Genomic DNA, 15,456 nt, shown 5'->3' on the forward strand with positions numbered 1-15,456 from the left:
GAGAAGGGTTAAAAGTTAGGAAGTGATTATAGCCCTTGGTTCCATGTTCCTGCCTTTTCAGGCTCCATTTTGCAGTTTCCCATAGGCCACCATTGCAGCTCCATTCAATCCTATGGCGAATCCGGCGGTTTGGGCCCGTTTCCATAGAAGACCAGCAGATGGTGTCCGAGAGGAGGAGCGGCGGTTCCCCATTGTAAGTCAATGGAGCCATTAATTTCAATGGGGATTCCTCGACGCCGACCTCCAGGAACGGGTCATCCAAACCGCAGAAGCGGGTACAATGTCTGAAAAAGAGCTTTTATCACACTAGTTCACGGTCAAACACAATTGGCGTGGGAACCTTAGGTTCTAGGGCACCCAGAAATAAAATAATTTTTGCCCCTAGAACCTAGGAACCCCCACATTCGACCACCACCGGGTCCGAGGATTAAGGACCCCCGTAAAGGGTCGCGCTCGCCAAGAGGGTCGCGCCATTGACTCCAATGGCGGAGGGAAGAGCAGTGCGAGAAAACGGCTAAGTCCGAAAGAGTAAAATGTGTAAGCCCATATCTCCAGTTCTGTGAGGACCAGAGGGCTGGGATTTGGGTCACATGTAGTCACTGTTCCGGCATGACTGCATGGCAATTTCCAGCCCTCTCCGACCAACCAGACGGAGTATGGGCAACTGTAAAGAATTGTGGTTTCCCTATAGACTTCAATGGCGGAGTTGCCCCATTGAAAGACTATAGCGGCGGAGCCCATTGACTTCAACGGCGGAGTTGCTCTATTAAAAGCCTGTAGCGGCAGAGTCCGTTGATTTCAATGGGAGAAGTGAAAAGCAGAGATTTATTTTTAGAGCGGAGAATCTTGCATTAAAGTAATAAGGGTTTTAAATTGTATTTGTGTATCTCCGGCCCGGAAGGTCGCAGCGAGCTGAAACTTGGCCACCATGGAAAGTCACCTCCGGCATGAGGGACTGGCAAGTTTCAGCCCGCTCGGCCCAACCGAACGAATTATTTTAATATGTGGTTGATATTAAAAACTATATTGTATTTCGAAGCGGGGATAAAAGCCCGCGAAGGTTTCTGAATCTGGTTAATGTAAATGCTCAGGGGGGCGACCCATTGTCTACAACAGACCCCCTGATCAAAGGCTCAGCCACTCTGGCTGTATACATTAGGGCGGAGAATACGCAGGGTTTGAGTGGTCTGTAAGTGCTATAATTCACACCTACAGACAAAGGGTTTCCTGACCAGATCCAGGTCTGGTAGACATGTAGGCGCCCTGACTTTTGTGTGGGGTTAAAGAAATGAGACCCCCAGGGCCAGAAGTACGCATGTGCCAACTAGTTGGGGGGCATGGGTTATCAATGTTCCCACGTTAGAGATTGGGTGCAGGTCATTGTTCTCCAATGACCTGCACTCAATGATAAGGTATAGGACTGGAATTACATATAAACCAGTGTCAGTCCTATACTCTTTGTCTTCATTTTACCAACTACTTAATGCCTGATTGCTGTTGAATTGCTAATCCTGTTTCCTGATTACCTCATCATTCCAATACCTAAGTAAGTGTTATTTCTTGTCTGTTATTTGTGCCATCCTGTGTGTTCACCTTCTTTAAGGAATAAATTATCTTTATTATATCTAAGTCGTGTTCAGTTCAACCCAGTCATTTGGTGTATATTATATCCTATCACAGGTTACCGTGACAGGGAGCCCCTCTCCTGTGTGTGTGTGTGACGCTGACACACTGAGGGAGGCCCTCTCCTGTGTGCGTGACACTGACACACTGAGGGAGCCCCTCTCCTGTGTGTGTGACACTGACACACTGAGGGAGCCCCTCTCCTGTGTGCGTGACACTGACACACTGAGGGAGCCCCTCTCCTGTGTGTGTGACACTGACACACTGAGCGAGCCCCTCTCCTGTGTGTGACACTGACACACTGAGGGAGCCCCTCTCCTGTGTGCGTGACACTGACACACTGAGGGAGCCCCTCTCCTGTGTGTGTGACACTGACACACTGAGGGAGCCCCTCTCCTATGTGTGTGACACTGACACACTGAGGGAGCCCCTCTCCTGTGTGTGTGTGACACTGACACACGACCATGACGTCGCGGAGCTGGTTCGCCCTCATTGAGCGAACCGCTCACGTGACGCGCCAGCGAGCAGCAAATCAAATTGATTTGTCTCGCCAAGCAGCTGAGCGGAGTACGCTCACTGGCACGCACGCTAATGCTGGACAAACATTGTAGCAATGTCTTTGATCGCACTGAGCGTGAGTGCGCACACCCGCTCAGCGTCGCCCTGGCCGCAACCTTATCATCACTACTGCATTCCACCGGCAGTTCATCCGATGGTGCTTAGATACCAGGTGCAGTACATGTGATCTATATTATATGGGTCAGTACGGCTCCGGTAGGATTACTGCAGTAATTTAACAGTGCAGTGCAATAGAAAAGTTATTTCCGAGTGCATGTGTCTCCATGCCCTGGTTAGACTGCACCATATACTCGGTCACTTACTCCCTTGAGGTATTGATCAGTAGTATTGGTTGGCATCAGTTGATATCAGTACTGCTCTTGCATTCTGCAATTCTCAATAGGCTATTGGCATTTTGCTTATTCCCCGTGTCCCCTTATCTATGGGGATACCAAGCTTTTTCACATGCTTGGATTATTAGGGGGGACTCGTACAGGTATCACAGCTGCGTCCTTATTGTGTTTTTTAATACCCAATATTTTAACATTCCTTGTTGACATTAAATTTGTTTTAAATCATACATTAATCACCCAGATTGTCGGGAGATGCTCCAACTGGGTTCTTTTCTTGTTCTAGTGCATATACTTACCTACCTAGCCAGCACCACCGACTGTAGCTACCAAATCAGCTGTAGCGGGGGTATTCGGTTAGTTTATACAGTTTACAGTGACCCCAAAACATTACTCATCACAAGGATTCAATGAAGAATGAATACACTGAGACTGCTGTAACTTAATAAGACAGTAACAAAGACACGGGTTATGAAGGAGGGGGAGAGAAGTTAGGGGTTTGTGTTAATAGAGATACTGTATACAGAACCCATCAGACAGTCTCTGCTCTCCCCTCACCCTGCAGCCTGTACCCTCTTCCCTCACCCTGCAGCCTGTGCCCTCTCCCCTCACCCTGTGCCCTCTCACCTCACCCTGCAGCCTGTGCCCTCTCACCTCACCCTGCAGCCTGTACCCTTTCACCTCACCCTGCAGCCTGTACCTTCTCACCTCACCCTGCAGCCTGTGCCCTCTCACCTCACCCTGCAGCCTGTGCCCTCTCCCCTCACCCTGCAGCCTTTACCCTCTCCCCTCACCCTGCAGCATGTGCCCTCTCACCTCACCCTGCAGCCTGTGCCCTCTCACCTCACCCTGTAGCCTGTGCCCTCTCACCTCACCCTTCAACCTGTGCCCTCTCCCCTCACCCTGCAGCCTGTGCCCTCTCACCTCACCCTGCAGCCTGTGCCCTCTCACCTCACCCTGCAGCCTGTGCCCTCTCACCTCACCGTTCAACCTGTGCCCTCTCACCTCACCCTGCAGCCTGTGCCCTCTCACCTCACCCTGCAGCCTGTGCCCTCTCGCCTCACCCTGCAGTCTGTGCCCTCTCACCTCACCCTGCAGCCTGTGCCCTCTCACCTCACCCTGCAGCCTGTGCCCTCTCACCTCACCCTTCAACCGGTGCCCTATCCCCTCAACCTGCAGCCTGTGCCCTCACCCTGCAGCCTATACCCTCTCCCCTCACCCTGCAGCCTGTGCCCACTCCCCTCACACTGCAGCCTGTGCTCTCACCCTGCAGCCTGTGCCCTTACCCTCACCCTGCAGCCTGTGCCCTCTCCCCTCACCCTGCAGCCCGTACCCCACTCTCCTCCCCTGCAGTCTGTGCCCTCTCCCCTCATCCTGCAGTCTGTGCCCTCTCCCCTCACCCTGTCTTCTCCCCTCACCCTGCAGCCTGTGCCCTCTCCCCTCACCCTGCAGCCTGTGCCCTCTCCCCTCACCCTGCATCCTCTCCCTCACCCTGCAGCCTGTGCCCTCTCCCCTCACCATGTGCCCTCTCCCCTCACCCTGTGCCCCCTCACCCTTCAGCCTGTGTCCTCTCCCCTCACACTGCAGCCTGTACCCTCTCCCCTCACCGTGCAGCCTGTACCCTCACCCTACAGGCTGTGCCCTCTCCCCTCACCCTGCAGCCTGTGCCCTCTTTCCTCCCCTCACCCTGCAGCCTGTGCCCTCTCCCCTCACCCTGCAGCCTGTTCCCTCTCCCCTCACCTTGCAGCCTTTGACTCTCCCCTCACCCTGAAGCCTGTGCCCTCTCCCCTCACCCTGCAGCCTGTGCCCTCTCCCCTCACCCTGCAGCCTGTGCCCTCTCCCCTCACCCTGCAGCCTTTGACTCTCCCCTCACCCTGAAGTCTGTGCCCTCTCCCCTCACTCCCCCCTCCCCCCTCACCCTGCAACCAGTCCTCTCCCCTCACCCTGCAGCCGGTACCCTCTCCCATTTTCCCTCTCCCCTCACCCTGCAGCCTGTACCCTTTCCCCTCACCCTGCGCCCTCTTTCCTCTCCCCTCACCCTGTGCCCTCTCCCCTCACCCTGCAGCCTGTGCCCTCTCCCCTTACCCTGCAGCCCGTACCCCTCTCTCCTCCCCTGCAGCCTGTGCCCTCTCCCCTCACCCTGCAGCCTGTACCCTCTCCCCTCACCCTGCAGCCTGTGCCCTCTCCCCTCACTCTGCAGCCTGTGCCCTCTCCCCTCACCCTGCACCCTCTCCCCTCACCCTGCACCCTCTCCCCTCACCCTGCAGCCTGTGCCCTCTCCCCTCACCCTGCAGCCTGTGCCCTCTCTCCTCACCCTGCAGCCTGTGCCCTCTCCCCTCACCCTGTCTTCTCCCCTCACCCGGCAGCCTGTGCCCTCTCCTCTCACCCTGCAACCAGTCCTCTCCCCTCACCTTGCAGCCTGTACCCTCTCCCCTCGCCCTGTGCCCTCCCTGCAGCCTGTACCCTCTCCCCTCGCCCTGTGCCCTCTCCCTACAGCCTGTGCCCTCTCCCTACAGCCTGTGCCCTCTCCCTACAGCCTGTCCCCTCACTTTGCAGCCTGTGCCCTCACCCTGCAGCATGTGCCCTCATCCTGCAGCATGTGCCCTCTTTCTTCTCCCCTCACCCTGCACCCTCTCCCCTCAGCCTGCACCCTCTCCCCTCACCCTGCAGGCTGTGCCCCCTCTCCTCACCCTGCGCCCTCTCCCCTGGCAGTGTTTGGGCGGGTCCTCTTCCTCTCTCACACCTCCTGTAAGTGACTGCACCTCCCACACCCTGCAGCCCGCGTCCTCTCCTCTCACCCTGCAGCAAGTAACGGAGGACTCGGGGAGAGAGGGAATGTCAGAAAGTGCAGAACAAAGTGAGAGTGAGAGAGTGAGAGAGTGAGAGAGAGAGAGTGAGAGAAGGGGGGAAAGTAACAGGGAGAGAAGGAAGAGGGGAAAATACAAGCAAGGGAGAGGAACAGGCAACACAAGAAAGGAGGGATCGAAACAAGGACAGAGAGGAGAGAAACAGCGAGACCCCCTCCCCTATCCCACACCACAGGACTCCTGCCCCCACCCAACCCATTTGACTCTCTGTATCCCGTTCTCCTCTCCTGGTGTCCTCAGTAGCCCCCACCCCTCCTGGTGTCCTCTCCCCAGTTCTGGGTGTCTCTGCTAGTCTCCCCCCTCTGCAGCCCTTGCTAGCCCCCTGGCTCCTGCCCCTGGCTGGGCTGTGGGGGGTAGATCAGGATGTGGTGGGATGAGCGGCTCCTTGGACTCTTCAGGACACACCTGCAGCCCACCCTGACCTACTGGAGTGTGTTCTTCAGCTTTGGGCTCTGCATGGCCTTCCTGGGGCCCACCCTGCTGGACCTGAGGTGCCAGACACACAGCAGTCTGCAGGACATCACCTGGGTCTTCTTCTCCCAGCAGTTCTGCCTGCTGCTGGGGAGCTCCCTGGGGGGGCTCTTCAAGAGGACGTGAGTAGTCATAGGGGCCCAACACCCCTCCCCCCCCACTTTGTGACACAAGCCCCTTCCCCCTATTCTCTCCCCCACTTTGTGACAAGAGGACCTTCAGCCACCTGTGACAAGACCCCTCTCCTGCATTTCTAGGGATGGGGAAGGGGGGGGGGGGGGGTATGAGGGATTACAGAATTAAGGGGTCAGTCGCTCCCAGGAGAAAAGTGTACTAGAGGCAGTGACATGTTTAAGGGGTCACTGTGTGTTCAGCAAGAGTTTGTACAGGCAGAGCCCCCCTCTCTTTTCCCTTATCTCCATTGGATCACTTGCTTAAGGCTGCGCTTATAGTGCCGGCGACAGTGAAGCGAAGTCGCGCCAAAACAAATGCATTGCTGCCGTCGCGTGCGCTTATAGTAAGCGCGACGGATGGGTCGCAATTGCTGGAAGTCCTCTCAATTTGATTTTTCCAGCGACGTCGCTGGCACTATAAGCGCAGCCTAACTAACACTATCCCATTCAGAGGCTCCCCAAAAAATGCAACTTGTTACATATTTATTTATTTATTTATAAAATGTTTTACTAGGAAGTAATACATTGAGAGTTACCTCTCGTTTTCATGTATGTCCTGGGCACAGAGTTATGATGACAAATACATGGTTACAAGTACATAGTTACATAAGTGAACAGGGTTATACATTATATACAAGACATTGCGCGCACAGTAAGATATAATATATTATAGGGTATGTAACAGTTACAGACCAGATTAAAATGTGAGACAGCTTTAGCTTTGAAAGAACTTAGACTGGTGGTAGCTGTGAGAGTCTCCGGCAGACTGTTCCAGTTTTGGGGGGCACGGTAAGAGAAGGAGGAGCGGTACTTTGCTGTACTTTGGGACCATGAACAGTCTTTTGCAGTCAGATGATAAGGGCTGCGTGTGGTAGGGGTGAGGAGCTTGTTCAGATAGATGGGGATAGTTCACATAGTAGATGAGGTTGAAAAAAGACTTACGTCCATCAAGTTCAACTTATGCTAAATTTAGACGACAGATACTTTATCCTATATCCGTACTTACAGTATATTGTATACTATATTGTATCTTGTAATTATTATGTTTTAAGGAACCTAGCGAGGTATTTGCTTTTAGTGCAGTTAGATTAGTTGAGGAAAGCTAATTAGATATTTACATTCTTTACCAAAGGTTATTTTCTGGCTACAGGAGACGGCACCTTAAATAAAACAGCAGCATTCCTGTGCCGAATAAATGTCCTGTAACCAGTTCTCTATGCGCCGGAGGGAGGCGCGTGAGAGGGCGTTTGTTTTTATTGCAGTAATAAGTCCTTTTTTGTAGTTCTCTTGGAAAGGGAAACATCGGCGGTGAGGAGAAGGGATGGGGCCTGACGGTGAGCTAAAGCAGGAACACCCTTAGCGCCCGCCTTTTCCTGCCTTCCACCGTGAATCCGTCTTTCCCATTGTTACACTGTACCCCTTGTTCGTTTCAAGTCGTCCCCTGCTAAGTGGTGATTTCAGCCCCATTAAATTTCCTCCGTGTCTTAAAACATTCACATGGAAAAAGTTCTTCTTTAATGCTATTTACAGTGGGACTCTTTATTTGAATTATTCACCCCCTCCCGCTGGGCCTGTCTTTCATTGCTAGGAGGAAATTGCTTTGGGGCAGGGGTTCTTAACATGGGTGATTTCACCCCCAGGGGGTGATTGAAGGGGGTTAAGCGAGTGATTGAGAAGGTGCTGGGCTTTATTTGTAACATTGTATTACTTTTATTCTGTTACAATAACACGTGGCTGATACATCGTGTGAAAGCTTCCTTATCTCCCGCCACATAAATGGGTGGGGCGATAGGGATATCCCCCCATTATTTTCCGTCTCTCTGTTTGTTACACGTACTTGCTAAAAAGAGAGGGACCTAAGCTAAACGTTTCAGTCGAGCTACTGACGCGTTTGTACCGGTACGTCATATATAAAGTGATTGGTATGGGGCGATTGGCGACCTTGTTGGTCCCTTAGGGGTGATTAAGGTACAAACGGTTAAGGGCGTTCTTAGGGCAAAAGGAAGCACAGCTCTGCAGCTACTAACCCAGGGGCGGCAATCTCCAGTCCTCAAAAGCTACCAACAGGTCAGGTTTTCAGGATATCCCTGCTTCAGCACAGGTGGCTCCAGCAGTGGCTCAGTCGAAGACTGCACCACCTGTGCTGAAGCAGGGATATCCTGAAAACCTGACCTGTTGGTAGCTCTTGAGGACTGGAGTTACCAACCCCTGTACTTACTCTTCCATTGCTGTCACCAGGTATGGATTTCAATGCTTTGCGGGCTGGAAAAGAGATTAAAAAAAGGGAGGACAAACACCTAAATGAATTGAACCTCCCGTGGTATTTGCCAGTTGGCTTTTAAACGCACATATAAAACAAACAGTATAAAGGGCAGAGGCAGCGTTGTGTGGGTGAGTGCTCTCAGCCTGCAGTGGAGTCGCTAATCCTGTCTCTCTGCTGTTCTGTGTTTGTTCCAACGCTGACGTGTTAAACACTTAGACCCAGAACCACCAACCGCCACCAAGTCACTTAACGCGGCTTTCAACTAACGCCGCGGCAAGACTACCAGCGCGTCTTCAAAGGACAATACCGCCACGTCGCGCCAGGTTTAGCGGTAACTGTAACGGGCGTTGGTGATAACGACATGCAAATGAGGTGTTATTCAAATATTGCGTCTTGGCTAAATTCCGTTAAGGTTACTTTGGGGGGTTATGTTACCGTCCAGATGCTGAAATAGGGCTTTTACAGAGTGGGTGTAACACCACAGCTAGGAATGAGTAAATAACATAGGCCCAGATTCACTAAACGATGGTAAGCTTTGGCACACCTAAGCTCCTAAGCATTTGAATGGGAGTTGTTGTGCTGAAGCTTTGCCCTTTTAGTGAGTCTGGGCCATGGCGCCCTTCCCAACGTTATTTCCCTCTCCTCTCTCAACTTGAGCTAAAGCCCTGTTTCAGGATCTGGATAGGAGAAACGCCAAGACTGCCCCCGCTCGTCTCCTGCGCTCTACCAATAACTGCCTCCACTCCACCCCTTTCACCTCTACTGCTCTCTCTCGCCTTAAACCCTTCACCCTCACTGCCCCTTACCTGTGGGACTCCCTCACAATCAGTACACGCTGAGCACCCTCTCTCCCCACCTTCAAGGGGAACCTTAAAACTCACCTCTTAAATGAAGCATCCCAATAGCCTGGACTCATGGCTACTGTCCCACACCCACAGTCACTCCTACTGCTATCAACAGCACTTATTCCCTCACCTGCTGTCTCTGCAAATCTCCCAACATACCATCTGCCTCATGCAGAGAGCAGCGCTATTTAAAATTGGAGAGGGGAATAAAAAGTAGCTTTAATGGAGAGTTTTTTTTCTCCATATGCAGAAAGGTCCGAAAACTGCATTTAGAATCCTGTCTGCATATGGAGAGTTTCAACCGGCGATATGCGCGCTGTTGAAACTTGTGGGAAAAAAATCGCGTTTTTTTTTTCTCCCCCACCGGCCGCCGAGCTCCAGCTTCTTGCCAAATTTTTTTGGAGAAGCAAAATGTTGAAAATCGCGCCATTTTTTTGCGCGAACAGCCGCTAGATGGCGATCGCGCCTCTCTGAATACGGCAGTTTTCAACACTGGAGAGATTTAGGTTCTCTCCAGCCGCGCGGCGAAATTTGCAAATAAAAAAAAAATGGCGCTTTTTTTAAAACTCGCCAGTACCTGCCTTTCTACAGGCATTTTTCTCCAAAAAATGCCGCTATTCACCTTACCGCTGCTCTCTGCATGAGGCCCCTTAGAATCTAAGAATCTTAGAATCTCAGTCATACTGAGCCACTAATTGAGCCAGCTGTGCTGCAGTAGGGATATCCTGAAAACCTGGCCTGTTTGCGGCCCTCGAGGACTGGAGTTGAGCAGGCCTGACTTCGATTGTAAGCTCTGCAGGGCAGGGATTTCCTTTCTAATTGTCTGACTTTGCTGCACTTACTGTATATTATTATTATAATTCCCTGTGCTGTCTCTTTGTACAGCGCCGAGTACACTGTGAGTGCTGTATAAATAAAGACATGCGTAAGTACATACATACATACATACACACTGGCACAACGTCACATTCCTGGAAGATAACACAACGTTGTGCTACACTAACGAGATGTCAAGCTTTAGCCTATGCTCACGAGATGTGGTTCTGATGTCGTTTTCAGGATATCCCAGGTTCAGCACAGGTGGCTCAATACGTGGCTCAATACGTGGCTCAGTCGAAGAAGCAGGGACTGATTGCAGGGACTAATTGAGCCACGGGTGTTGAAGCAGGGACTGATTGCAGGGACTAATTGAGCCACAGGTGTTGAAGCAGGGACTGATTGAGCCACCTGTGCTGAAGCAGAGATATCCTGAAAACCTGACCTGTTGGTGGCCCTTGAGGACTTGAGTTGAGCCCCCCGGGTTTAGGACACTGCGAAGTTACTAGAAACAACTTTACACAGAATGAATACACGTCACTCACAATATATCGTGTGCTCCGTCTTCCAGGGAGAACACCCGTTGGGAGAGGCACGGAGCACACCCCCTAGGGTGTCCTCTCTGTCCCTCACCCCTCTCTGCCAGCGTCCCATCTGCTCCTCCCGAGAGGGACCGGCCCTGTTCTCCTCGTTAGGGAGGATTCCCGGGGGTGCGGGGGTTAAGTGTCTCCTCTGAGAGCGACGATGACGGATATTGGGAGGGGGGTGCACTGTGCGAGAACGGAGCTGAAAGGGACATACGTTTAATAACCTCCATACCTTCGGTAATGACATCCTGGAGCCTCCCTGCGAACAAACACACACACCTGGGAAGCGGGTATGTTTTTTGTATAACAAAAGACAAAGTGTTACCGTGTTGCAGCCAATCTGACGCATTATAGTGTTATATACTTACCTGTTTTCCTTTTTATAAGGGAGGGTCATTTAGTGAAATTCTTTGGCCAACGCATTTTAAGTTTCCAAACCCCGCCACGGTACCCCCTGTTTTGCAAGTGCTAACACTAGCTGGAGAATCTCTCCTAGCCTCTCTAATGGAGGGAGAACTGTTTTAATACACAGGTCATTCACAGGTGCCTAACAAGACCTGACATTTAAATGTGGGAAGAGTGATCTTAAAACCAGAGAAGAGGGGTCACACACCTCCAAACAGATGATTACCAACACACACACACACATTCATTCTCACACATTCTCACAAACACACACATTCATTCTCACACATTCTCACAAACACATTCATTGTCACACATTCTCTCAAACACACACACACACACACACACACACACATTCATTCTCACACATTCTCACAAACACACACACACATTCATTCTCACACATTCTCACAAACACACACACACATTCATTCTCACACATTCTCACAAACACACACACATTCACATATTATATATACACACACATACACATTCTCACACATACACACACATTCATTCTCACACATTCTCACAAACACACACTCACATATTATATACACACACACACACACACACATTCCCACACATACACACACACACACATTCATTCTCACACATTCTCACAAACACACACTCACATATTATATATACACACACACACATTCCCACACATACACACACACTCGCTCACACACACATTATCAGTGGAAATTGACAGTTGAAAAGAACTTGCGGAAAGGAAATAGCGTGTCGGGTTATCACAGTGCGTGGGGGTGATAAGCAGAGGTCTTAATCTTTGACACTTGGCCAAATATATACTTTTCATACTTCGCAAATCCGCGTTACGTTTCAGAGTAGGATATTGGTCATTTTTCACAAAACCGAAAAAAGCCTTTTTTTTTTTTTGGGTGCCAAAATGTTCATTACCAGGGTGGAAAAAGCAGTGTGGTCAGTGGTATAGTGGGGGGATAACCTCTGCTTGTGTATATAATGCAATGGGCAGATACATCTCATACACAGAAATGTGTTTAGCGCACACAGGAAGGTGAAACTCACGATAAAAATGAACAGGCAGCAAAGTTATTTGGAAGGACATAGCAAGGTCAAAGATAGAAGCCCGAAATATGTATTTATTACTAGGTGATAAGGTTTACCAGCAGGACTCAACAGTCTCCCTGCTGGCTGGAGGGAGAGAAAAAGGAGAGGGGGTTATGTTTACCAGGGGTGGGCAACTTCAGTCCTCAAGGGCCACCAACAGGTCAGGTTTTTAGGATATCCATGCGTCGGCACAGGTGGCTCAGTCTTTGACTGAGCCACTGATTGAGCCACCTGTGCTGAAGCAGGGATATCCTGAAAACCTGACCTGTTGGTGGCCCTTGAGGACTGGAGTTGGCCACTCCTGGTTTAAACCCCTTAGGCAGTGAAGGGGTTAAACTCCACAGTCCGGGAGAGATCAGGCTTCTTCTTATCGCCTCCGTTACCAGCCAGTGTTTAATTAATTACGTGACGCTCGTTAGACTCACGGGTTATCAGCAGCGCCCGTGGCTGTATTTCCGAGGTGACCCTCTAATCCAAACACCAGGAGGGGGAGGAAACTTTCCCTGCAATCACATCAAAAGACATGTTGCAGTATACAGCAGTGAGGGGTATGACACAGCCCTCAAAGGGAAATTGCTGATGTCGGCTAGTGTAAGGCCAACAGACAAGGTGGCAGTCTTGGCTAGGGTTGTTGAGTCTTCTGTAATTACATTGATACTTAGTATCATTATATAATTAATCCGCGTAGGGGGGGCGTAGACGTTTCTAAGGATAGAAGCATTTTCTAGTAGCTCTCTTTTGCGTCTGCATGTTTAGTTACTCGGCACTACTGTATACTGCAGCACAAGATGCTGACCAGAATTTCGGTTTATATTTCCTGCAGAAGATGCTAAACCCATTTTCACTAGAATTGACCTGCACAGGGTGACTGTGGGAATCCGGATCCGTGGTTCTGGTTCCGTCCCACAAAATCATTCTTATTCGTTGTCCCTATAATGTTCCCAATTCCCAGTGCAAGTCAGCGAGATGGAGTATCTCAGTGGTAATGATACTGCCTCTGAAGTGGGAGCGCCTGGTTCATCTCCCAGTGTCAGGTCTTCTTATAACCTTGGGCAAGTCACTTTATCTTATGTGCCTCAGTTAGATTGTAAGCTCTGTGGGGCAGGACCTCAGTACGCCTGCAGAATTGTATGGGCTGCGCTCCAGACACTGTGAGCGCTATATGAAATAAATATTATAGTTCTATGAAATATGTCACGTGAAATTGGTCAGTTTATGCCCCAAAGATAACGCTCAGTATCGCCCCCCGCAGGGTGACGCAGTCCCTGCTCATCCTCTTCCTGTCCTCGCTGGTCATCTCCGTGGTGTTTGCCATCATCCCGTTCTGCGGTCACATTGGGATCCTGGCCTTGGTGATGGCGATAGCCGGGCTGGCCATGGGCTGCATAGAGACCGTCTCCAACATACAGCTGGTGAAGACTTACCAGCAGGACTCAGCGGTCTTCCTGCAGGTGAGAGAGGGGCCCATACACCGTGAGAGAGAGAGAGAGGCCCATACAGAGAGAGAGAGAGAGAGGCCCATACACAGAGCGAGAGAGAGAGAGGCCCATACAGAGACAGAGGCCCATACAGAGAGAGAAAGAGGCCCATACAGAGAAAGAGAGGCCGAGAGAGACCAAGAGAGAGACAGAGAGAGAGACCCATACACCCTGAGGGAGAGAGACCATACACCCTGAGAGAGAGAGAGAGAGAGAGAGAGAGAGAGGCCCATCCACTTGAGAGAGGCCCATACACCCTGAGAGAGACCCATACACTTGAGAGAGGCCCATACACCCTGAGAGAGGCCCATAGAGAGAGACAGAGAGAGAGAGAAGAGACAGAGATACACCCTGAGAGTGGAAGAGGGTATTAAAGAGAGATGAGAGAGAGGGGCTATGATAAAGATGAGAGACAGGAGAGGGACAGTCACATGTAGTGGGTTGAATAATGTTGCAGTGTAACTGGCTCCTTGGGAAGATTGCATGTCCCTAAAGTAACTGTCTGACTTATTTGCATCCGGTGACAAGTGAGTGTTTGCAGCATACAGTATCTGGTACTTCTGTCTGACTAACGGCGGCTTCATAATTACTTTGCAAACAAAGAACACAACAAAAAGAACAATTTCCCTCAAGTTTTGAGAACTGACAAACAGTCTCATCGCCAAAGCTCCCTTTTAACCTCCTGGACGCTTAATATTTCATATATCTCCTGAGCAAAGCGTTCGATTTAAAAATGAAAACAGCGTTGGGAAGGGCGAGAAGAGATCTGCTAAGTAACATAACATTGAATGTAATAGCCCCTTGGCTGCAAAGCAATGCCTTGCAGTCCCTCGGACAGCTCCCTTTGGTCCTAGGAGGGACTGAGCCTCTTTTCTTTGGTTTAGGTCCTTTACTTCTTTCTTGGTGTCGGGGCCCTGCTAAGCCCCCTCATCGCTGACCCTTTCCTCTCTGACACCAACTGCATCCAGTCCAATCTGACCCAGAACGGCAGCCAGGACCTGGAACACATCAGGAACTCCCTGATCCCCCATCACCCAGGAAACCTATCCGGCTTCGAGCTCCCCCTCCACGGCCCGGCAGTGACACGCATATCCTACGCTTTCTGGATCATCGCTGTTATCAACGTGAGTGACACGCCCCCCATCTAGGGGCGGGAGGGGGAGAGTGATAGCTCAGTTGCCTAATCCAGGGGGGCTCAACTTCAGTCTTCAAAAAACCCCAACAGGTCAGGTTTTAAGGATATCCCTGCTTCAGCACAGGTGGCTCAATTAGTGGCTCAGTCTTCATCATTGAGACTTCGGTGTCTCTCAGATCCCCTCCTCTTAGCTGCACCTTCTGTGAGACGTATTCTGCGTTCGGACAGTAGGACAGTGCTTTGGGGTAGGCATTCAAAATATTTTTGGAGCCCTCTATGAATATTTTGTAGGGTTCTCTCCTGTACTTGGGTAGTATTTTGGGGGTTGTGTGCAGGATTGGCAGCTTTCCACCTCTCAGGGTGACCCCAGGATGGGAAATGTCCTTTCAGAGACCCTTTTTTGGGGGGTGGATGGGTGTTTGCGGGTGTGGGGTGCCCCTCACATGTGACTGATTCGTGATTCTGTCTTCCACTAGCTTCCAGTGCCCATTGCTGTGTTCCTGCTGCTGTATAAGCAGGGCATGGTGCCGGGCTGTGCCAAGCAACTGGGGTCCCTGCTGTCTGCCGACGAACTGGCCATGGAGACTCAGAAAAAGGGCGAGGGAAGTGACCATAATGAGGCAGAACCGCATGAGGAGAAGGGTGAGGAGGGTAACTAGTACCTATGTAGAGAGACCCCATCCTGAGAACACTCACCACCCACCCAGGACTGACCCTGAGCACACCCAGTACCCACCCTGCACCCACTATGAGCACACCAAGTACCCACCCTGCACCCGCTATGAGC

At 51.0% G+C, this 15,456-nt stretch overlaps 1 protein-coding gene across 1 annotated transcript in view; it reads left to right on the forward strand.

Annotated features, from left to right (window-relative positions):
* The first annotated feature begins 5,282 nt into the window (after positions 1 to 5,282).
* The window catches only part of SLC60A1 (solute carrier family 60 member 1), a 40,159-nt gene continuing 29,985 nt past the window's right edge, over positions 5,283 to 15,456 (forward strand). The window contains exons 1-4 of the mRNA XM_075613769.1: positions 5,283 to 5,991; positions 13,309 to 13,507; positions 14,419 to 14,658; positions 15,146 to 15,311. Coding sequence (XP_075469884.1) covers positions 5,762 to 5,991; positions 13,309 to 13,507; positions 14,419 to 14,658; positions 15,146 to 15,311 — 835 coding nt within the window. The 5' untranslated portion in view covers positions 5,283 to 5,761. The remainder of the gene's footprint in view (positions 5,992 to 13,308; positions 13,508 to 14,418; positions 14,659 to 15,145; positions 15,312 to 15,456) is intronic.

The sequence above is a fragment of the Ascaphus truei genome, chromosome 9 (genome assembly GCF_040206685.1).
Source record: "Ascaphus truei isolate aAscTru1 chromosome 9, aAscTru1.hap1, whole genome shotgun sequence".
Taxonomy (NCBI): domain Eukaryota; kingdom Metazoa; phylum Chordata; class Amphibia; order Anura; family Ascaphidae; genus Ascaphus; species Ascaphus truei.